This window comes from Phyllobates terribilis, unplaced genomic scaffold (genome assembly GCF_046119375.1).
Source record: "Phyllobates terribilis strain yellow unplaced genomic scaffold, ASM4611937v1 Scaffold_5__5_contigs__length_657084704, whole genome shotgun sequence".
Taxonomy (NCBI): Eukaryota; Metazoa; Chordata; class Amphibia; order Anura; family Dendrobatidae; genus Phyllobates; species Phyllobates terribilis.
Window position 1 is genome coordinate 82,830,206 of NW_027362765.1, and position 24,051 is coordinate 82,854,256.

The 24,051-nt window shown below is 47.1% G+C and overlaps 1 protein-coding gene across 1 annotated transcript in view; it reads right to left on the bottom strand.

Moving 5' to 3' along the window:
- The window catches only part of USP43 (ubiquitin specific peptidase 43), a 45,110-nt gene extending 27,432 nt beyond the window's left edge, over nucleotides 1-17,678 (bottom strand). The window contains exons 1-2 of the mRNA XM_073682453.1: nucleotides 16,783-17,678; nucleotides 849-983 (exon numbers count right to left, since the gene is read on the bottom strand). Of these exons, the coding sequence (XP_073538554.1) occupies nucleotides 849-983; nucleotides 16,783-17,388 (741 nt within the window). The 5' untranslated portion in view covers nucleotides 17,389-17,678. The remainder of the gene's footprint in view (nucleotides 1-848; nucleotides 984-16,782) is intronic.
- Nucleotides 17,679-24,051: the final 6,373 nt, after the last annotated feature.

Genomic DNA, 24,051 nt, shown 5'->3' on the forward strand with positions numbered 1-24,051 from the left:
ATTTTACTGGAAGGGGCCCAGGATGGGGGGCAGCATACTAGGAAGGGGCAAGGATAGGGACATTACTACAGGAAAGGGCTTAGGATGTGGGACATTATTACAGGAAAGGGCTCAGGATGCAGGACATTATAGCAGGAAGGGGTTCAGGATGGAGGACATTATAGCAGGATGGGGTTCAGGATGGAGGACATTATAGCAGGAAGGGGTTCAGGATGGAGGACATTATAGCAAAAAGGGGCCCAGGATGTTGGACATTATTACTGGAAGGAGCCCAGGGATGGGGAACATTATTACTGCAAGGGGCCCAGAATGGGGGACACTATTACTTGAAGGGCCCAGAATGGGGGACATTATTACCTGAGGGGCTCAGGATGGGGGACATTGTTACATTAAGGGGGGGTAACATGTATGTTTTTAAAGGATTTAGAATGCTACAAGGACTAATAAATCTAACCAACATGTGGGGGCCAAGTTCCAAATTTTGCACCAGGTGCAAGTTGTTTTTGTTTTAAAGGCCTCGATGTACATTAAAGTTGTCTGAAGCCGCTTATTTTGTAGTGCTCACAAACCATTTAATATGTATGGGAATCTTACAATTCTCTTCGACAGATGATTGGGAGGAAATAAGAATCGGGCAGTTTGAATTAATATGTCCGATCCTTTTGTTCTCCAGGCATATAAGCTGATGCAAATGACTATTAGCCTTTTGTGCTGCTCTCCCCATAAAGAAAATGCTCAACCAAGCCCAATGTTCATGTTTACGGGGGATTGGGAAAGATAGAAGTCGGACAAGCAATTGGCCAATAGTTCTCTAAGATGTATGGACCCGTAAGCCACAGTACACCTACCTTGACCGAGTTCTTGGGTTTCTGGGGTGGTGAGTTGAGATCTTCATGAACCCGGTCCAGTAGCCACAAAAGAAACTCCAAAGCATCATGCTGAGAATTCCCTCTAAACTGGGTGCCATACTTGGCCACGACGTTCTGAAAAAGAAAGAAGAGATGGTCACTGATCAGGGACAAAGGGTCATCCACACACCAATTTTGAGATTCGTTCGAGCCAATCTGGTTCTGGTTCAGACCCTACCCCAAACATGTGGGCTCCACTTTTAGTGGTCTTTATATCCTTTTCCATTCATTTTAGGAGATATAAGAAGGGCCATTTATCCCCATCAGTTAAAAGGGTTTTTCACCTTTGAAGACATTTTTTTTTTCCTAAATGCATGTATGTGAACCTAAAAAATAATTTTTGCAATTGGGTTTCATTAAAATTGTTGCACCATTGGCCTTCCATAGCCTCTTTGAATAAGTTATCTGAGAATCTGTCAGTGAGCTTGTTCTGTGTGAAGAGTTTGCAACTTTTCTCTGTCTTTTTCTGAGGTTCGCTCAGCTATTTTATGGCCACAGACCAACAATGAAGTTTAACGTGAAACAAAGAACCTGTAAAAGAAAAACGGTGTAATTTTTTTTTTTTAATAAAACCCAATTTGATAGCCACATTTAAAACAGGAAAAAAATGTTGTTAGGCCACTTTTTATTTTTTTTCTAAAAAGAGGAGGGGCGTCTGATGACTTCCATTTTCCCATCATATCGTATTCTATATTTCGGGTGGCTCACATGCCATAGTTTGCATTCTTTGCACAGTATAACCGGTCTCACACATACCTGGTCCATTACCGCACCTGCTTGAAAGCGTGCGCATGTCCGCACTAACGTACCAATAATACCCAGAGGCTGTATGTTCCCCCAGATCTGCCCCACAGCACAGCCCCATTCCTCCCTCGCTCTCTATACATGTATATAGTCGGATATTTTTTGAAAAGGGTCAACCCATTTAATCATAAAAAACCCATTTCTATTCATTTTCACTCCTGCCATAAAATGATCTTCTTACATAATTTTAGGAGAAAGTGTTAACAAGGACAAGGCTGCTGATATAATTCATTCATCAGGACAAAGTGATAAGAGCAGACTGGTTGGGAGCTGGTGCTTGAAATAATTGTCTTCTTCTGTTAACCATGGTTACCTCTGAGAAAACACGAGCAGTCATCATTGCTTTGCATCAAAAGGGGTCTACAGGCAAGAACATTGCTGCTTGTAAGATTGCTCCTAAATCAACCATTTATCAGATCATCTTGAACGTCAAGGAGAGTGATTCAATTGCTGGGAAGAACACTTCAGGATGCTCAAGAAAGTCCAGCAAGTTCTAGGACCATCTCCTAAAAGAGGATTTAGCTACAAGATTGGTTTAACTAACACCAGTCCAGAGCTTGCTCATGGACGGCAGCAGGCAGGAGTCAGTGCACCAAGGAGACTGACGTTTTGCAGGAGGAACAGGGACTGGACTGCAGGGGATAGGGGTAAAGTATTTTCCCCCCTTTAGACAGTTTGGGACATCTGGAAGCATCTCCCAAACTATGTAAAGAAAAGAGAAGGTGCAGAAATGGTGAAGAACAGAAGAAAAAAAGGGGGAGAAGAAAAAGTGAAGGAAAGGTGAGTGCTACCATGAGTCCTGTGTTATGCCAGCAGTAAAGGCTCCAGAGACCACTCATGTGAGGGTGCTTTTCATCCATGGAGGAGGCTCGCTCACAATTTTCCATAAGAACGCTGCCATGAGTAAAGAATGGGATCTAATCATCAACCAACAGCAACTTCTCCCATCATCCAGGACAATGTGGTGATGAACAATGCTTTTTCCAGCATGATGGAGACCATGTCACAGGAATAAAGTGATAACTAAGTTGTTCTGTGAACAATACACTGACATTTTGGGACCTATCGTGAATCCTCAAAAAGACGGAGGACAAACAAAAACACAAAAAATTGTGATAAACTCCAAGTACTGATGAGACAAGAATGGGCGGTCATCGGTCAGGATTTGTCCCAGAAGCCGATATATGGGGAAGAAGGGCAAAAATAAGGGTATACAGTGCTGGCCAAAAGTATTGGCACCCCTGCAATTCTGTCAGATAATACTCAGTTTCTTCCTGAAAATGATTGCAATCACAAATTCTTTGGTATTATTCTCTTCATTTAATTAGCTTGCAAGGAAAAAAACACAAAAGAGAATGAAGCAAAAATCAAATCATTGATCATTTCACACAAAACTCCAAAAAAGGGCCGGACAAAAGTATTGGCACCCTCAGTCTAATACTTGGTTGCACAACCTTTAGCCAAAATAACTGCGAACAACCGCTTCCGATAACCATCAATGAGTTTCTTACAATGCTCTGCTGGAATTGTAGACCATTCTTCTTTGGCAAACTGCTCCAGGTTCCTGATATTTGAAGGGTGCCTTCTCCAAACTGCCATTTTGAGATCTCTCCACAGGTGTTCTATGGGATTCAGGTCTGGCCTCATTGCTAGCCACCTTAGAAGTCTCCAGTGCTTTCTCTGAAACCAGTTTATAGTGCTTTTGGAAGTGTGTTTTGGGTCATTGTCCTGCTGGAAGACCCATGACCTCTGAGGGAGACCCAGCTTTCTCACACTGGGCCCTACATTATGCTGCAAAATATGTTGGTAGTCTTCAGACTTCATAATGCCATGCACACGGTCAAGCAGTCCAGTGCCAGAGGCAGCAAAGCAACCCCAAAACATCAGGGAACCTCCGCCATGTTTGACTGTAGGGACCGTGTTCTTTTCTTTGAATGTCTCTTTTTTTTTCCTGTACACTCTATGTTGATGCTTTTTCCCAGCTGTACTTTTGTCTCATCTGACCAGAGAACATTCTTCCAAAACGTTTTAGGCTTTCTCAGGTAAGCTTTGGCAAACTCCAGCCTGGCTTTTTTATGTCTCGGGGTAAGAAGTGGGGTCTTCCTGGCTATCCTACCATACAGTCCCTTTTCATTCAGACGCCGATGGATAGTACGGGTTGACACTGCTGTACCCTTGGACTGCAGGGCAGCTTGTACTTGTTTGGATGTTAGTCGAGGTTCTTTATCCACCATCCGCACAATCTTGCGTTGAAATCTCTCATCAATTTTTCTTTTTCGTCCACATCTAGGGAGGTTGGCCACAGTGCCATGGGCTTTAAACTTCTTGATGATACTGCGCACGGAAGACACAGGAACATTCAGGTCTTTGGAGATGGACTTGTAGCCTTGAGATTGCTCATGCTTCCTCACAATTTGGTTTCTCAAGTCCTCAGACAGTTCTTTGGTCTTCTTTCTTTTCTCCATGCTCAATGTGGTACACACAAGGACACAGGACAGAGGTTGAGTCAACTTTAATCCATGTTAACTGGCTGCAAGTGTGATTTAGTTATTGCCACCACCTGTTAGGTGCCACAGGTAAGTTACAGGTGCTGTTAATTACATGAATTAGAGAAGCATCACATGATTTTTCAAACAGTGCCAATACTTTTGTCCACCCCCTTTTTTAGGTTTGGTGTGGAATTATATCCAATTTGGCTTTAGGACAATTCTTTTTGTGTTTTTTTCATTGAAGGCAAATTAAATGAAGAGAATAATACCAAAGAATTTGTGATTGCAATCATTTTCAGGAAGAAACTGAGTATTATCCGACAGAATTGCAGGGGTGCCAATACTTTTGGCCAGCACTGTATATAAATATAGATATATCTATATATTCTCCGCTGCAGATCCCTGCACCAGGGGTTAGGATGCCACAATGACAGGTCACCGGAGGACAGCGAGCAAAGGTAAATATAGACGGCGACCACTGACTCATCCTCGGCAGCACGTCACCAGATCACAGCTCACCTCCACACATCAGAATCATATCTATGGCTCCGAAGACACTGCACCCGCTGATACTGACTGCTGAGCTGGGTATCTAAGCCTATCAGGTGTGATACTATATGCGGAGATGTGTATCTAAGCCTATTGTGTGTGATACTATAGCTGCCCTCCTGGTCAGACCAGTTCATTACTCTCCACCACAGAAGTACCCAAATCACTCTTGTGGTAGAAGAGAAGAGGAGGGGGGTGTATTTAATAATGGAGCCATGGGGAGGAAAATACCACAAACCAGTCCTGTTCATTCACACTGAGCCTTTGTGTGCTGGAACCAGTTTATCAGCTCTTCACACTCAAGGAACAGAGTACAAATCATTAACCTCTACACTGCTGCCTTAACCTGGGCTTATATTGCCCACGACTATATTCATATTCAGAATGGATTATGTTATACTTGACATACCCAAGTTATATTAGCTGTACATATATAATTACATACTACAAGGTGCTGGTGACATAGTAGACTGCTTCAGAGGTGACAGATCTCTATGATCCTTACATTCTGGACATGAGTAACATTAATTTATCCCTTGAAGAGGCGTTCAAGGACATAATCCAGAATAATTCATTTGAAGCCTCATTTTATTCTAAATATCCCACACACACACACAGTATGATATCACAGTCCTGGGATAATGCACCCAGTGATGTCACAGTACAGGGATAATGCACCCAGCGATGTCACAGTCCAGGGATAATGCACCCAGCGATGTCACAGTCCAGGGATAATGCACCCAGTGATGTCACAGTACAGGGATAATGCACCCAGAAATGTCACAGTACAGGGATAATGCACCCAGCGATGTCACAGTCCTGGGATAATGCACCCAGCGATGTCACAGTCCTGGGATAATGCACCCAGCGATGTCACAGTCCAGGGATAATGCACCCAGAAATGTCACAGTCCAGGGATAATGCACCCAGCGATGTCACAGTCCAGGGATAATGCACCCAGCGATGTCACAGTCCAGGGATAATGCACCCAGCGATGTCACAGTCCTGGGATAATGCACCCAGCGATGTCACAGTCCAGGGATAATGCACCCAGAAATGTCACAGTCCAGGGATAATGCACCCAGCGATGTCACAGTCCAGGGATAATGCACCCAGCGATGTCACAGTCCAGGGATAATGCACCCAGCGATGTCACAGTCCAGGGATAATGCACCCAGCGATGTCACAGTCCAGGGATAATGCACCCAGCGATGTCACAGTCCAGGGATAATGCACCCAGCGATGTCACAGTCCTGGGATAATGCACCCAGAGATGTCACAGTCCAGGGATAATGCACCCAGCGATGTCACAGTCCAGGGATAATGCACCCAGCGATGTCACAGTCCAGGGATAATGCACCCAGCGATGTCACAGTCCAGGGATAATGCACCCAGCGATGTCACAGTCCAGGGATAATGCACCCAGCGATGTCACAGTCCTGGGATAATGCACCCAGCGATGTCACAGTCCTGGGATAATGCACCCAGCGATGTCACAGTCCTGGGATAATGCACCCAGCGATGTCACAGTCCTGGGATAATGCACCCAGCGATGTCACAGTCCTGGGATAATGCACCCAGCGATGTCACAGTCCTGGGATAATGCACCCAGCGATGTCACAGTCCTGGGATAATGCACCCAGCGATGTCACAGTCCTGGGATAATGCACCCAGCGATGTCACAGTCCTGGGATAATGCACCCAGCGATGTCACAGTCCTGGGATAATGCACCCAGCGATGTCACAGTCCTGGGATAATGCACCCAGCGATGTCACAGTCCTGGGATAATGCACCCAGCGATGTCACAGTCCTGGGATAATGCACCCAGCGATGTCACAGTCCTGGGATAATGCACCCAGCGATGTCACAGTCCTGGGATAATGCACCCAGCGATGTCACAGTCCTGGGATAATGCACCCAGCGATGTCACAGTCCTGGGATAATGCACCCAGCGATGTCACAGTCCTGGGATAATGCACCCAGCGATGTCACAGTCCTGGGATAATGCACCCAGCGATGTCACAGTCCTGGGATAATGCACCCAGCGATGTCACAGTCCAGGGATAATGCACCCAGCGATGTCGTAGTACAGGGATAATGCACCCAGCGATGTCGCAGTCCTGGGATAATGCACCCAGCAATGTCACAGTACAGGGATAATGCACCCAGCGATGTCACAGTACAGGGATAATGCACCCAGCGATGTCACAGTACAGGGATAATGCACCCAGCGATGTCACAGTCCTGGGATAATGCACCCAGCGATGTCACAGTACAGGGATAATGCACCCAGCGATGTCACAGTACAGGGATAATGCACCCAGCGATGTCACAGTACAGGGATAATGCACCCAGCGATGTCACAGTACAGGGATAATGCACCCAGCGATGTCACAGTACAGGGATAATGCACCCAGCGATGTCGCAGTCCTGGGATAATGCACCCAGCGATGTCACAGTACAGGGATAATGCACCCAGCGATGTCACAGTACAGGGATAATGCACCCAGCGATGTCACAGTACAGGGATAATGCACCCAGCGATGTCACAGTACAGGGATAATGCACCCAGCGATGTCACAGTACAGGGATAATGCACCCAGCGATGTCACAGTCCTGGGATAATGCACCCAGCGATGTCACAGTCCTGGGATAATGCACCCAGCGATGTCACAGTCCAGGGATAATGCACCCAGTGATGTCACAGTACAGGGATAATGCACCCAGCGATGTCACAGTCCTGGGATAATGCACCCAGCGATGTCACAGTACAGGGATTATGCACACAGTGATGTCACAGTACAGGGATTATGCACACAGTGATGTCACAGTCCTGGGATAATGCACACAGTGATGTCACAGTCCTGGGATAATGCACACAGTGATGTCACAGTCCTGGGATAATGCACCCAGTGATGTCACAGCACTGGGATAATGCACCCAGTGATGTCACAGTCCTGGGATAATGCACCCAGTGATGTCACAGTCCTGGGATAATGCACCCAGTGATGTCACAGTCCTGGGATTCTGCACCCAGTGATGTCACAGTCCTGGGATAATGCACCCAGTGATGTCACAGTAGTGGGGATTTACAGTCATTTTACTCTTACATTGTCATTCTCTACTGAATTATGAGCTGCCAAGAGGAGCAACTGCTCTGTGGCCATTTCTGGACCATTTCACAACCTAATCCCATGTTCTGGTTATTGCTGTAGTAAATTTCCCCCATTATCAGGTGCAGCAAGTGGAATGTAAACACGTACATAAGAACAAGCAGCATTGTCTCTCTTTATCGCCTCAGGGGTGAACAAGGGGCCAAAGCACTCCATTCCCATGACGCAAGAGCCGAGCGCCCTGGCACCATACTCATCCTCTATTACCAAATCCCACACATTCCAAACCTGTGCGTCAAGTGCAGCCAGTATCAGGGGGCCGGGGAACTCACCAGGCAGCAAGGCACAAGGTTTGATTATAAGGCCAAAAAGAGATTTTAGTATAACGTTTTGCATACTTTTTTTTTAAAGTAAACAGTAATGCCACAGTACAGGGATTATTATTATTATTATTTATTATTATAGCGCCATTTATTCCATGGCGCTTTACATGTGATAGGGATATACATAACAAAAGCATTTACATAATCTTAACAAAACGAGTCAGCGACTGGTACAGGAGGAGCGAGGACCCTGCCCGCGAGGGCTCACAGTCTACAAGGGATGGGTGAGGATACAGTAGGTGAGGGTAGAGCTGGTCATGCAGTGGTGTTTATTGCAGGTTGTAGGCTTGTCGGAAGAGGTGGGTCTTCAGGTTCCTTTTGAAGGTTTCCACGGTCGGCGAGAGTCTGATATGTTGGGGTAGAGAGTTCCAGAGTAGGGGGGAAGCACGGGAGAAATCTTGTATACGATTGTGGGAGGAGGAGATAAGAGGGGAGTAGAGCAGGAGATCTTGTGAGGATCGGAGGTTGCGTGCAGGTAAGTACCGGGAGACTAGGTCACAGATGTATGGGGGAGACAGGTTGTGGATGGCTTTGTATGCCATGGTTAGAGTTTTGAACTGAATTCTCTGGGCAATGGGGAGCCAGTGAAGGGATTGACAGAGAGGAGAGGCCGGGGAATAGCGGGGGGACAGGTGGATTAGTCGAGCAGCAGAGTTTAGGATAGATTGGAGAGGTGCAAGAGTGTTGGAAGGGAGGCCACAGAGCAGGAGGTTGCAGTAGTCGAGGCGGGATATGATGAGGGCATGCACTAGTGTTTTTGCAGAGTCTTTGCTGAGGAATGCACGGATCCGGGAGATGTTTTTGAGTTGGAGTCGGCAGGAGGTGGAAAGGGCTTGGATATGTGGCTTGAAGGAGAGATCAGAGTCCAGGGTTACCCCAAGGCAGCGAGCTTGTGGGACTGGGGAGAGTGAACAACCATTGACGTTGATGGATAGGTCGGATGGGGGATGTGAATGAGAGGGTGGAAAGATGATGAACTCTGTTTTATCCATGTTGAGTTTTAGAAACCTGTCGGAGAAGAAGGATGAGATGGCGGACAGACATTGTGGGATTCTGGTTAGTAGGGAGGAGATATCGGGTCCAGAGAGGTAGATCTGTGTGTCGTCAGCATAGAGGTGATACTGAAAGCCGTGAGACTCTATGAGCTGTCCCAGGCCGAAGGTGTAGATGGAGAAGAGCAGAGGTCCTAGAACTGAACCTTGGGGAACACCGACAGATAGGGGGCGAGATGAGGAGGTGGTGCGTGAGTGGGAGACGCTGAATGTCCTGTCTGTTAAGTATGAGGAGATCCAAGATAGAGCCAAGTCTGTGATGCCAAGAGATGAGAGAATCTGGAGTAAGAGGGAATGGTCCACTGTGTCAAAGGCAGATGACAGGTCCAGAAGGAGGAGGATGGAGTAGTGTTGCTTGGATTTGGCATTTAGTAGGTCATTGGTGACTTTGGTCAGGGCAGTTTCAGTCGAGTGATGCAGTCGGAAGCCAGATTGTAGACGGTCGAAGAGGGAGCAGGAGGAGAGGTGGGAGGACAGTTCAAGGTGGACATGTTGTTCTAGAAGTTTTGAGGCAAAGGGGAGGAGTGATATGGGGCGGTAGCTGGTCAGAGAGTAAGGGTCAAGGGAGGGCTTTTTGAGGATGGGTGTGATTGCGGCATGTTTGAAACATGAGGGGAAGACTCCGGTTGTTAGTGATAGATTGAAGAGGTGGGTTAGGGCTGGGATGAAGACTGTGGTGAGGTTAGTGATGAGGTGGGATGGGATTGGGTCAAGTTCGCAGGTGGTGAGGTGTGATTTGGAGAGTAAAGAGGAGACTTGACCTTCTGTAATGGTGGAGAAGTGGGGTTTGGAGGAGGAGGGTTGAGTAGATATGAGGAGGGGTTGCGTGGACTTTAGGCCAAAGTTTTGTCTGATGGTGTCAATCTTCTGTTTGAAGAATGAGGCAAAGTCGTCGGCTGAGATGAGAGAAGAGGGAGGAGGTGCTGGGGGACGAAGGAGAGAGTTGAAAGTGTTAAATAGCTGTTTAGGGTTGTGAGATAGGGAGGATATGAGAGATGAGAAGTAGGTTTGTTTTGCTGTAGTGAGTGCGGACTTGAAATTATGCACACAGTGATGTCACAGTACAGGGATTATGCACACAGTGATGTCACAGTACAGGGATTATGCACACAGTGATGTCACAGTACAGGGATTATGCACACAGAGATGTCACAGTACAGGGATTATGCACACAGAGATGTCACAGTACAGGGATTATGCACACAGAGATGTCACAGTACAGGGATTATGCACACAGTGATGTCACAGTACAGGGATTATGCACACAGTGATGTCACAGTACAGGGATTATGCACACAGTGATGTCACAGTACAGGGATTATGCACACAGTGATGTCACAGTACAGGGATTATGCACACAGTGATGTCACAGCCCTTTCCTTGGTTTCCCAGTGATCGGCATTTCATTTCCATGCTTGCCTTCCATTATCCATAGTTATCACAAACTGCACTTCAGATCTGGATCGGCTCCTTAGTCTCCCTGGTGCTTGTGCTCTGGTTAGAGGGAACTCAGATTTAATAAGTATCGAAACGTAAAGAACCTTATATTTCTCTTATAACTAAGTGGTAGACCCCATTTCATTAGGATCGGATGCTGTGTGAACTGGTACCAGTAAAGACAAATGTCCAAAATGGCACTGGCCCTCCTCCACAAAAAAATATACAACTTTTTGCAACCTCTTTTCTACAGTGCCCGTGACCTCTCCACCGCCACTATGTTTCAGCCCAGACACCTTCCTACAGGAAATTGCCCAGAACGTCTATTTCCCCCCGTAAGTCTGTTCAAAGGTTGACGTTACTATAAGAGACAAGGAGCCGCTACTGGAACTGCACGTCTGACATCTGTACAAAGTGGACAAACCAGTTTGTGCGTTCACCTGCAGCTAGTATGCGAGGGCCGGGTATGAGCACAGTCTAGATATGTATACAGATAGGGGAGCAGAGGACGACAGGGAGACGAGTACTGAGGAGTGTAGCCAAGATGGATGCCCTAACCCAAGGCGGCGACTCAATCACACGGCCAGTATGCGAGGGCCGGGTATGAGCACAGTCTAGATATGTATACAGATAGGGGAGCAGAGGACGACAGGGAGACAAGCACTGAGGTGTGTGGCATGATGGATGCCCTAACCCAAAGTGGCGACCCAATCACATGGCCGGTATGCGAGGGCCGGGTATGAGCACAGTCTAGATATGTATACAGTTAGGGGAGCAGAGGACGACAGGGAGATGAGTACTGAGGAGTGTGGCCATGATGGACGCCCTAACCCAAGGCGGCGTCCCAATCCCACGGCCGGTATGCGAGGGCCGGATATGAGCACAGTCTAGATATGTATACAGTTAGGGGAGCAGAGAACGACAGGGAGACGAGCACTGAGGTGTGTGGCCATGATGGACACAATAACCCAAGGCGGTGACCCAATCACACATATCAGGCACCATTTACCAGCCTACAGCTGTACACCGATGTGTGCGCCTTCCTGCAACACTGAGTCTCAATGCAAAGTCATAAAACTGATCCGTAGGAGTAGAACTGCAGGGATCCCCAACTATAGCCCAAAAATGAGGGTCCCCGACTCACTCTCCCTAGAAATGAATGGAGCAAGGAGGACAAATATACAGTCTGGTCTGAGGTTGAAATATGTTCTGTGTTTCCTGATCTGAGATTTGAAATAAGTTAGGGGGTCTGGTTTGGGGTCCTAATGAATATACCTAGGGGTCCCAGCTGGAGTCTGATATTAATAAAGGGGCCTGGTTCTAGTCTGAGATTAATATAGGAGGTCTGATCTGGAATCAATGTTAGAATAGGGATCTGGTCTGGGGTCTGCATATACATAGGGGACCTCATCTAGGGTCTGATATTAATATAGGGGTCTACTCTGGGCTATTATATTATCATAGGGGCCTGGTCTGGGGTCTAATAATATAGGGGGCAAAAATATTTTTCGGATCTGATATTAATATAGGGGTCTAACTATATTTAAGGGTGCTGGTATCCATATAGTGGTCTGATATTAATATAGGGGATCTAATCTGGGCTATGATATTATTTTAGGGGCCTGGTCTGAAATCTGATAATTTAGGGGGTCATTATTATTTCGGGGATCTGATATTAATATAGGGGTCTGGTGTCTGATATCAATATAGGGGGCTGATTTTAATAAAAGTGTCTAATCTGGGCTATGATATTATTATAGGGGCCTGGTCTTTGGTCTGATAATATAGAGGGTCTAAATCATTTTATGGGTCTGATATTAATATAGGGGTCTGGTCTGGACTGATGATATTTAGAGGGACTGGTACAAATATAGGGGGTCTGTTCTGTACTAGGATATTATTTTAGGTGGCTGTTAAGGAATCTGATAATATAAGGAGTTTAAATAATTTTAGGGATCTGATTATTAGTATTAGGCCACAGGAGTGGGTGATAAATGCAGAATTGGTGACTTGTTTCTATTATACCTTTTCTCTGATTGTTCCTCACCTGGTTTTAGCTCCCACTCCTGAAAAAAAATACTGAATACTGACCAAATACTGATAGTGGGGCTGTGGCCTTAAGGTCTGGTCTGGGGTATGACTATGTAAGGGGTCTGGTCTGGGGTATGACTATGTAAGGGGTCTGGTCTGGGGTATGACTATGTAAGGGGTCTGGTCTGGGGTATGACTATGTAAGGGGTCTGGTCTGAGGTATGACTATGTAAGGGGTCTGGTCTGGGGTATGACTATGTAAGGGGTCTGGTCTGAGGTATGACTATGTAAAGGGTTTGGTCTGGGGTATGACTATGTAAAGGGTTTGGTCTGGGGTATGACTATGTAAAGGATTTGGTCTGGGGTATGACTATGTAAAGGGTCTGGTCTGGGGTATGACTATGTAAAGGGTCTGGTCTGGGGTATGACTATGTAAAGGGTCTGGTCTGGGGTATGACTATGTAAGGGGCCTGGTCTGGGGTATGACTATGTAAGGGGCCTGGTCTGGGGTATGACTATGTAAGGGGCCTGGTCTGGGGTATGACTATGTAAGGGGCCTGGTCTGGGGTATGACTATGTAAGGGGCCTGGTCTGGGGTATGACTATGTAAGGGGTCTGGGGTATGACTATGTAAGGGGCCTGGTCTGGGGTATGACTATGTAAGGGGCCTGGTCTGGGGTATGACTATGTAAGGGGTCTGGTCTGGGGTATGACTATGTAAGGGGCCTGGTCTGGGGTATGACTATGTAAGGGGCCTGGTCTGGGGTATGACTATGTAAGGGGCCTGGTCTGGGGTATGACTATGTAAGGGGCCTGGTCTGGGGTATGACTATGTAAGTGGCCTGGTCTGGGGTATGACTATGTAAGTGGCCTGGTCTGGGGTATGACTATGTAAGTGGCCTGGTCTGGGGTATGACTATGTAAGGGGCCTGGTCTGGGGTATGACTATGTAAGTGGCCTGGTCTGGGGTATGACTATGTAAGTGGCCTGGTCTGGGGTATGACTATGTAAGTGGCCTGGTCTGGGGTATGACTATGTAAGTGGCCTGGTCTGGAGTATGACTATGTAAGTGGACTAGTCTGGGATTGAAATAATTTATTTTTTGTTGTCTGATCTGAGATCTGAATTAAGTTAGGGGGTCCGGTTTGGGGTCGTAATGAATATACTTAGGGGGTCTCATTGGAGCCTGATATTAATAAAGGGGTAAGGGATTTGATATTAATAAAGGGGTCAGGGATTTGATATTAATATAGGGGTGTGACAATATGGGGGGGCCTGGTCTGGGCTATTTTACTATAGGGGTTTGATCTAGGCTCTTATTATATATGGGTTATGATAATATTATAGGGGGCTAGTATTAATATAGAGGGTCTAATCTGGGGTATGATAATATAGGGGGCCTGGTCTGGGTTCTGAATATATTTAGGGGGCTGGTCTGGCATTTGATATTTATAAAGGGGTCTATTTTTTTTTTAACTCAGACCCCTTAAAAGGACATGCCATTTTTAATGCGACCCTGGGAAGGGTATACAGGCATGTGGATAGGTATACAGGAGAGGAGATGTGGTACTGCGCAGTGTCTCACTTACAGGGCAGTACAGTATTACTAAGCTTGTACCTGCAGAAGCAGCCCCTTCAGATTCAGGGGCGGCCAGAAGAAGACCTGGAACGTCTCCAGCTACAAGAATGAGTTATCTACGTGATATCCTATATATGCCTGGCAGCATGCCCAGCTCACTCATGTGCCCCATTCCAGCAACAGAGGTTGGTGACACTTAAAGGGGTTGTCCACCTCTGGGGAATTTTTTTTGCTTAAATGTTTGTATTTAGAGCTGAAAATAATTTTTGCAATTGGGTTTCATTAAAATTTTTGCACCGTTTGGCTTTTACAGGCTCCGTGTTTCTCTGCACATTCAACTTTAATGTGGTCTGTGGTCATAAATCAGCCAGAGGAGCTCAGGAAAAGACAGCTAAAACAGTTACAAACTATCCCAGAAGGAGCTCACTGACAGATTCTCAGTTAACTCATTCTGCAGCCAGCAATAGACATTGCAACACATAGGTCATAGAAGGCAAATGGTGCAACATTTTTATTGAAACCCAATTACAAAAGCTATTTTTAACCAAAAATACATTCGAGAAAAAACAAGTGTTACTAGTTTTCTATGGGAGCATTTCCCGCTCTGTTCTAATGACCCGCGCTGGTGAAGTAACTTAATAACTAGTCATCAACACGGAAAACAAACATAATAAATACATAAAAGACTATCTGCTCCGACTGCCAGATGGAGAAATGGGAATTCTCATTCCAGAGTCCTACATCTATGGCTTTACTCCATTCCGGCAGACACCTGGCATTGAGCTTACCATGGATGTAACATTTAGAAAGATAGCAAACATGGGCACATAACTGCCAAAGTAGCATCTGTTATAGGGGGCAACGGCACTTATAATAGGGGAGTAGAAAACACACAAGACACAGACATTCTGCTGAAACTAAAGGTGCAGTTCTCCATAGAACTTTATGAGCACCAACTGCCATCTCCTATCTCAGTAATGGGAAAATCTGTATTTACTGGACACAGATTTTACCTGTGAATTGAGAATTTTCAGAATTAAAGATCAGTACAGTAGGAGGAAGAAGCGGATTTCCCTGATCAGATATATTACAAAATTTCTTATTTTCATATGTACTACTGATTTACGTTAAAAAAAAATAAAACAAGGGCTACTTCTTAAGTTTTCGATGTCCTTAAGGTAGTCAAGTTGGAGTGGCAAAATCAATGGGACACAATGGTGTCAAGTTATGTCCTTGACTTGAGGGTGATCTCACGTAGAGATCATGTGCCGTACTTCTGGCAAAACGGCTTAGCACATAGCCATGATGATAGCACCTTATTGGCTGCAGCGGTCACGTGTATACAAAGATTGGAAAGGACCACCAGAGCGTTAGTGCTGGATCAGCAAGGGACCGAAAAGGTGATCTTTTTTTTATCATAACATTTGTGTCAATTTTATTCCCTTTAAGTAATAAAATTCTGTGTGCCTCCTGGCACCACTAGGGGGAGCTCATTGATTGCCAGGTATTCACTGAATACAACAGTATGCAAATAGCTCCCTCTAGTGGTGGCAGTAGGCAGACAGAATTTTATCACAACAATACATTGGAATTTGGAGCTGCGTATCTGCAAAACGGACCTCATATTTTGAAAATATTGGTACTCTCATTGATGGAAATAATTTTTGTGTAGCAGTGAAGAGGATAAGCTCGCCCGCAGAGGGATGGGTATACGTCGCAGGACGGAGGAAGCCTCTCGCGGCTGATACAAGGATCCTCTCTGGGGACGAAAAGGCTTTTAATTTAATTGTACGCAGCATTTTACCAATTGAATAATTCCCTTGCTTCGACTTTATGCCGACACCTGAGATCAGTCACCTTGGCGCTCATCACTTAGTGTGAGGATGGGGGGGGCACAGTCGCAGATTATACATGGCGCATAGTAGGTGCGGATCAAATTGGGGATTTTGCAAGGGGCTTCAGGTTATGCCTCAGTAAAATCTTGTTTCTATGTTACGTATAACGAGCTGGTAGTATATTGCTGACGGGGTCGACTGCAGAGGCGATCAGTTCAGTAAAGCTTTATGTAACACGCAATCAAGACAAAAACTGGATTAAACAAACTGTTTTTTGTTTTCTTTTTCTTAATGAGTGTTTGTAAAGCGTTAATTACCCAGGAGAACAAGAGGGCCTCTGTCTGGTGAACAATATTGTTATAATCAGTCAGCGATGACATCATGGCGGTGTAGATGATTAACTGCAAACCCAAGACTATATAGGATTATGGATGAAATGAGGACGTTAAGGGGGGCTTAGCTGGGGGCAGGGCAACTGGGGCTTATACGAGGGCGCCCAAAAGCTAACAGATACAAAACTAGGGGTGGCAAACTGAACCTTGACCTGCGTAAGAAAAAGGCTGGTTACAACACTTGGTTAACCCTTGACTATCACACTCACCTTAAAGTCCACGGAAAGTTGAGGGGTGTACTCCAAGGTCCATAGACCTCTGACCAAAGAGGCCAACCTCTCCGTGACCTCACCCCTTCCAGCCGGAGAGGTTTCCTCTGCAGACCCTTTCTGAAGACCCTCTTGGCCCTTAGTCCTATTCAGCTCCATTCTGAACTGCTCCATCCCCAGGTACTCCGCCAGGAGGTCTGTGTTACTCAAGCATTGGACCACAGCATTCATAAAACAGGTGTTCCCATGGTTCTTCAGCCCCTGGACCCCAGGAACCTTTTCCTCTGAGCTGAAGGAAGACCTCTCCTGACCCTTGGCCAAGGTATGAGCTTTGCCCAGGTTGTTGTTACGGTCACCGCCTTGGACAACCCTATAATCCTCCTGCCTGGACCCTTTGCCTTCTCCAGGGTGGGTTTTCTGCGTGAAGCCCCCATCGTCATCCTCCGTGTATAAGTTGTTCCTCTCAGCATCCACCAGGTGGGACAAATTGCCCAAAGTTTTCAGGATCCTCTGCATGAAATTTCCCACAGACCTGAGGGACTTGCTCCTGAAGAGCTTCTTGGAGCCCTGGCTCTTGTCTTTGGTGGCCTTGTGCTGCTCCTCCATGGCTTCTTCACCTGGGAGTCTTCTCTACCTGCACAGGTTGACCAGGAAGAAGGCAGCAGGACTGGAGGTGGCTCTGATTACAAGCCTACCCTACAATGTAAGCTGCCCATGGCTGCTAGAAGGGTGCACCTGTCCCCTCCATGCTGGGCACATCCTACCTGGCAGCCTGGAGAAGGTGTGTGATCCATACTGTCCCTGGGAGCGGAGTAGTCTCCCTCCTGGCTGTGTGTATCTGCTGCCTGGCTCTGCTCCACCTCCAGTCTAGGAATATTATTAGCTACTTTCACAAGGCAGGCAATGGGAGGCAGGCAGACAGGTCTGTGCAGGGCTGGGGGCAGCCTCTGCTGGAGACTAGTGGGTATGACAGGCTGACTGCTGCCACACAGGAGAGGGGTGAGAGCTGGGGGAGAGGAGCTGCACCCCCTGCACAGGGCAGGCACAGAGAGAATGAGAATTGGGCAGGATTAGGGGGAGAATAAATTACTTTGTACCTTGTACTTAGCCAGTGTATCTCAGCCTGTCATGTGTGATACTGTATACTGTGCTTATGTATCTCAGCCCATCATGTGCGATACTGTATACTGTGCTTATGTATCTCAGCCCCTCATGTGCGATACTGTATACTGTGCTGATGTATCTCAGCCCCTCATGTGCGATACTGTATGCTGTGCTGGAGTATCTCAGCCCCTCATGTGCGATACTGTATACTGTGCTGGAGTATCTCAGCCCCTCATGTGCGATACTGTATGCTGTGCTGCTGTATCTCAGCCCCTCATGTGCGATACTGTATGCTGTGCTGGAGTATCTCAGACCCTCATGTGCGATACTGTATGCTGTGCTGCTGTATCTCAGCCCCTCATGTGCGATACTGTATACTGTGCTGGAGTATCTCAGCCCCTCATGTGCGATACTGTATACTGTGCTGGAGTATCTCAGCCCGTCATGTGCGATACTGTATGCTGTGCTGCTGTATCTCAGCCCCTCATGTGCGATACTGTATGCTGTGCTGCTGTATCTCAGCCCCTCATGTGCGATACTGTATACTGTGCTGATGTATCTCAGCCCCTCATGTGCGATACTGTATGCTGTGCTGGAGTATCTCAGCCCCTCATGTGCGATACTGTATACTGTGCTGGAGTATCTCAGCCCCTCATGTGCGATACTGTATGCTGTGCTGCTGTATCTCAGCCCCTCATGTGCGATACTGTATGCTGTGCTGGAGTATCTCAGACCCTCATGTGCGATACTGTATGCTGTGCTGATGTATCTCAGCCCCTCATGTGCGATACTGTATACTGTGCTGCTGTATCTCAGCCCCTCATGTGCGATACTGTATGCTGTGCTGGAGTATCTCAGCCCCTCATGTGTGATACTGTATACTGTGCTGGAGTATCTCAGCCCCTCATGTGCGATACTGTATACTGTGCTGGAGTATCTCAGCCCCTCATGTGCGATATTGTATGTTACATAGTTACATAGTTACATAGTTTATAAGGCCGAAAAAAGACAAGCGTCCATCCAGTTCAGCCTATTTCTTGTGCACTGCAGCTATTCCGCTATTCCTATACCATGCGGTATAGGCCAATTTACATCATTGAGGAAAAATTCACTTCCCGACACCAATCTGGCAGTCAGATTAAATCCCTGGATTAATTAACTAAGCATAAGATGTAATTTTATTGTTCTCAAGAAAGGCGTCCAGGCCTCTCTTGAACTCATTAAGTGAGTTGGACATCACCACTTCCTCTCCCAGAGAGTTCCAGAGTCTCACGGCTCTGACCGTAAAGAATCCCCTTCTATGCTGGTGCAGGAACCTCCTTTCCTCCAGACGCATAGTGTGCCCCCTCGTCTTTGTCACCATCCTTGGTATAAACAGGTCATGGGAGAGATCTCTGTACTGCCCCCTGATGTATTTATACATGTTTATGAGGTCTCCCCTAAGCCTTCTCTTTTCCAATGTAAATAGGCCTAATTTTGCCAACCTCTCTGGGTATTCTAGTCCCTCCATTCCCTTTATTACCTTAGTCGCCCTCCTTTGTACCCTCTCTAGCTCCAATATGTCTTTCCTGAGCACCGGAGCCCAGAACTGTGCACAATATTCTAAGTGCGGCCTTACCAGCGCTTTATACAGAGGAAGAACAATGTTCTCATCATATGCCCCTATTCCTCTTCTGATGCATGTCATGACTCTATTTGCCTTCGCAGCTGCTGCCTGACACTGGGCACTCCAATTTAATTTGCTATTAACCAAGACGCCCAGGTCCTTCTCCATGTCAGATTTCCCCAACGGTTTCCCATTTAATATGTATGGGTGACTGCTGTTTTTCTTTCCCATGTGCATGACCTTACATTTATCGGCATTGAACCCCATTTGCCATTTTTTGGCCCAACTCCCCAATTTATCTAAATCCTCCTGTAGCTGTGCCCTATCCTCATCTGTGTTAACTACTTTACAAAGTTTAGTATCATCTGCAAATATTGCTATTTTACTATGCAACCCTTCCACTAGATCATTAATAAATATATTAAATAATATAGGGCCCAAGACAGACCCTTGAGGCACCCCGCTAGTAACCCTGACACACCCTGAGCTTACTCCATTGATAACCACCCTCTGCTTTCTGAAGTATCTCAGCCCCTCATATGCGATACTGTACGCTGTGCTGGAGTATCCCAGCCCCTCATATGAAATACTGTACGCTGTGCTGGAGTATCTCAGCCGCTCATGTGTGATACTGTGCTGGAGTATCTCAGCCAGTCATGTGCGATACTGTACACTGTGCTGGAGTATCTCAGCCTGTCATGTGTGATACTGTATACTGTGCTGGAGTATCTCAGCCCCTCATGTGCAATATTGTATACTGTGCTGGAGTATCTCAGACCCTCATGTGCGATACTGTATACTGTGCTGATGTATCTCAGTCCGTCATGTGTGATGCTGTGCTGATGTATCTCAGTCCGTCATGTGCGATACTGTATGATGTGCTGGAGTATCTCAGCCCCTCATGTGCAATACTGCACACTGTGCTGGAGTATCTCAGCCCGTCATGTGCGATACTGTATGATGTGCTGGAGTATCTCAGCCCGTCATGTGCGATACTGTATGATGTGCTGGAGTATCTCAGCCCCTCATGTGTGATACTGTATGCTGTGCTGGAGTATCTCAGCCCCTCATGTGTGATACTGTCTGCTGTGCTGCTGTATCTCAGCCTGTCATGTTTATATACTTTGTGCTGGAGTATCTAATCTTGTCATGTGTGATACTATCTGCTAAGCTGTGAATCTAAGCTCATTGTGTGTGATATTGTATGCAGAGTTGGTGTATCTAAGCCCAGTATGTGATACTGTCTGCTGATACAATGTACCTAAGCCTATTGTGTATGATTCTGTTTGATTAATCTACTGTATCTAATCCTATTAAATATGATGCTGTCTACTGAGCTGTGTATCTAACCCTATCTTGTGATACTATACACTGAGCCGTGTATCTCATCCTATCCTGTGTGTTACTGTCTGCTGAGCGGTGTATCTAACCCTATCCTGTGTGATACTGTCTACTGAGCTGTGTATCTAATCCTATCCTGTGTGTTACTGTCTGCTGAGCTGTGTATCTAATCCTATCCTGTGTGTTACTGTCTGCTGAGCTGTGTATCTAATCCTATCCTGTGTGTTACTGTCTGCTGAGCTGTGTATCTAATCCTATCATGTGTGTTACTGTCTGCTGAGCTGTGTATCTAACCCTATCCTGTGTGATACTGTATGCTGAGCTGTGTATCTAACCCTATCATGTGTGATACTGTCTGCTGAGCTGTGTATATAATCCTATCCTGTGTGATACTGTCTGCTGAGCTGTGTATCTAATCCTATCATGTGTGATACTGTCTGCTGAGCTGTGTATCTAATCCTATCATGTGTGATACTATACGCTGAACTGTGTATCTAATCCTATCATGTGATACTATACGCTGAACTGTGTATCTAATCCTATCATGTGTGATACTGTCTGCTGAGCCATGTATCTAATCCTATCATGTGTGATACTATACGCTGAACTGTGTATCTAATCCTATCATGTGTGATTCTTTTTTGCTGAGCTGTGTATCTAAGCCCATCTTGTGTGACATAGTGTCAGCTCACCGCACAGGACTACACTCCCTCAGGTAATGGTTGGTGTCTGGGTACTCGGGATGGAGTGGGTTAATCTGGGGGTCGCATACTTTGTCCTTCTTCAGGTCCTCACTTATTGTTGTACCCATCACTGCGACATCACCAGGAAATCTGGCTCCAGGGACAGGAAATCAGCGGAAATCTTGTAGGACCGGATCCTGCTCCCGCTGGTAACCCCTGCACTGCCAGCCACAGCCGGCAATGAGGGGAAGGATCCCACCGTACTCCCAGGATAAAGGGTGTCTGATCCACCCCAAACGTGTAATAAAAGAGAACACGCCGCGTGACGGCGTAAAATTCCACAAGCAATTAAAAGGTTAAACTATGTGGGGTCCTGCCTGATTTATGTCAGGGAATGAAGTGTAATATGGCAACTCTGTGCCCAAATACTGCCACATAGTGCACTGATAACACAGCTGATATCATAGGGAGATAGGCAGGGCAGCCAGGGACTGGGGGGCAAGGGAGGGAGGTTGGCCAGAACAGGGGTGCTAGGTAGGGCCACCAGGATGGGGGTGAGGATTGGCTTGGGAGGGTAACCAGGATGGGGGATAGGGAAGGAGGCCAGGGACTGGGGTCTAGGTAAGGTGACCTGGGCTAGAGAGGGGGTCGCAAAGCTAAGGAGGGCGACTAGGACAGGAGATAGGGAGGGCAGCCAGAGACTGGAGTCTAGGGATGACGGCCAGGGACAGAGGGGCTAGGGAGGGTGGCCAGGGACTGGGGTCTAGGGAGGGCAGCCAGGAACTGATGGGCTAGGGAGGGTGGCCAGTGACTGGGGGTGTGGGGAGGGCGGCCATGGACCGGGGGTCTAGGGAGGGCGGCCAGGGACCGGGGGTCTAGGGAGGGCGGCCAGGGACCGGAGTTCTAGGGAGGGCGGCCATGGACTGGAGTTCTAGTGAGGGCGGCCAGGGACTGGGGTCCAGTGAGGGCGGCCAGGGACTGGGGTCTAGTGAGGGCGGCCAGGGACTGGGGTCTAGTGAGGGAGGCCAGGGACTGGTGTCTAAGGAGGATGACCAGTGACGGGGGATTATGTTCGGAAGCCAGGGACTGGGGAAATGGCAGGGTGGCCAGGGATGATGGCTAGAGAGGGCGGCCAGGATTGGGGTGGGGGTTGGCTAGGGAGTGCCGATGAGATGGGGAAACTAGGGAGTGAGGGACTGGAGGCTAGAGAGGACTTTTCAAGTACTTGGGGACTAGGCAGGGAAGGTGGCTGGGACAGGGGGGGCTAGGTAGGGTCATCAGGATGGAGGTGAGGATTGGCTAGGAAGGGTGACCAGGACGGGAGATAGGGAGGAAGGCCAGGGACTGGGGAAGGCAGCCTGGGGTTGAGAGGGGGTCTCAGAGCTAAGTGGGTGTGAGCAGGACATGGGATAGTGAGGGAGGCAAAGCACTGGGGGACTAGGGAGGTCAGCTAGGGCTAAACTGGGATGTTACAGGTAATTCAATACTGAGAGGACTTATCACTTTTGGGTAGTTTTCCTTTAGTCTCACAGCAGTAGACCCCCTCAGTTATGATGGTGACTATAAAGCAGCAATAGGCAATGGATGAATATGACGTGATGCTATGTGAGATCTCACCTGGAAACGTCAACTTGGGATTCCCGGGAGTCAGGTCTTGGGGTGGAGCAGAAACTCAATCATCTCAGGATCAGACATTAGTCACCGTACACATAGTGCAGAGGCTCCGCGGCGAAGTATCACATATAGATCTTATTCACACGATGCAATCACGTCACAACAATTTTCGAAAGTCTTGGCCTCATCGTGTCACTCTCATATAGCCCTAAGCCTCCTTCACACGTCAGTGTCTCCGGTACGTGTGGTGCCAGTTTTCACATGTACCTGTGACACTTACATATGTAGAGCCATTCAAATGAATGGGTCTGCGCACATGTCAGTGTGTTTCCACAGACCGTGTGTCCGTGCAAAAAACACGCGGACATGTCCGTTTTTTATTGGCAGCATGAGCTGCAAACCATCCCGCGCACGTGCACACTGATGACACACGGATGACATCCATGTGTCATCACTGTGACATGTACTGGCGCCTGGAAACAAAAGGTACAGTTCGCACTGTTCCCCACCTCGGGTACTGAAAGCAGCTTACACCATTGTCGCCTGCTCTCCCTGTGATCAGCGAGAGGAGGCAACAATGATGGGAGTTGTATCCACTGTGTACATTGTGTGTAAAATAAAGAATTAAAGAAAAAAAACTTTGTGGGCTCCCTCCGTTTTTTCATAACCAGTAGAGGGAAAGCCGCCCACTGGTGGCTGATTTTACTAAGCAGGGAAAGGGGCCATTAGCTGTAAATGCTCCCAGAGTATTAATAATAGCTCAAAGCTGCTTGCTTAGCCTTTACTGGTTATTTTACAGGGAGGACACCAGAAAAAAATTGACATAGGGTCCCCCTGTAAATTGTAACCAGCAACAGACAGCTGCAAGCTGATATTAATAGCCAGGGAAGGGGCCATGGATATTGGCCCCCCTCCCAGGCT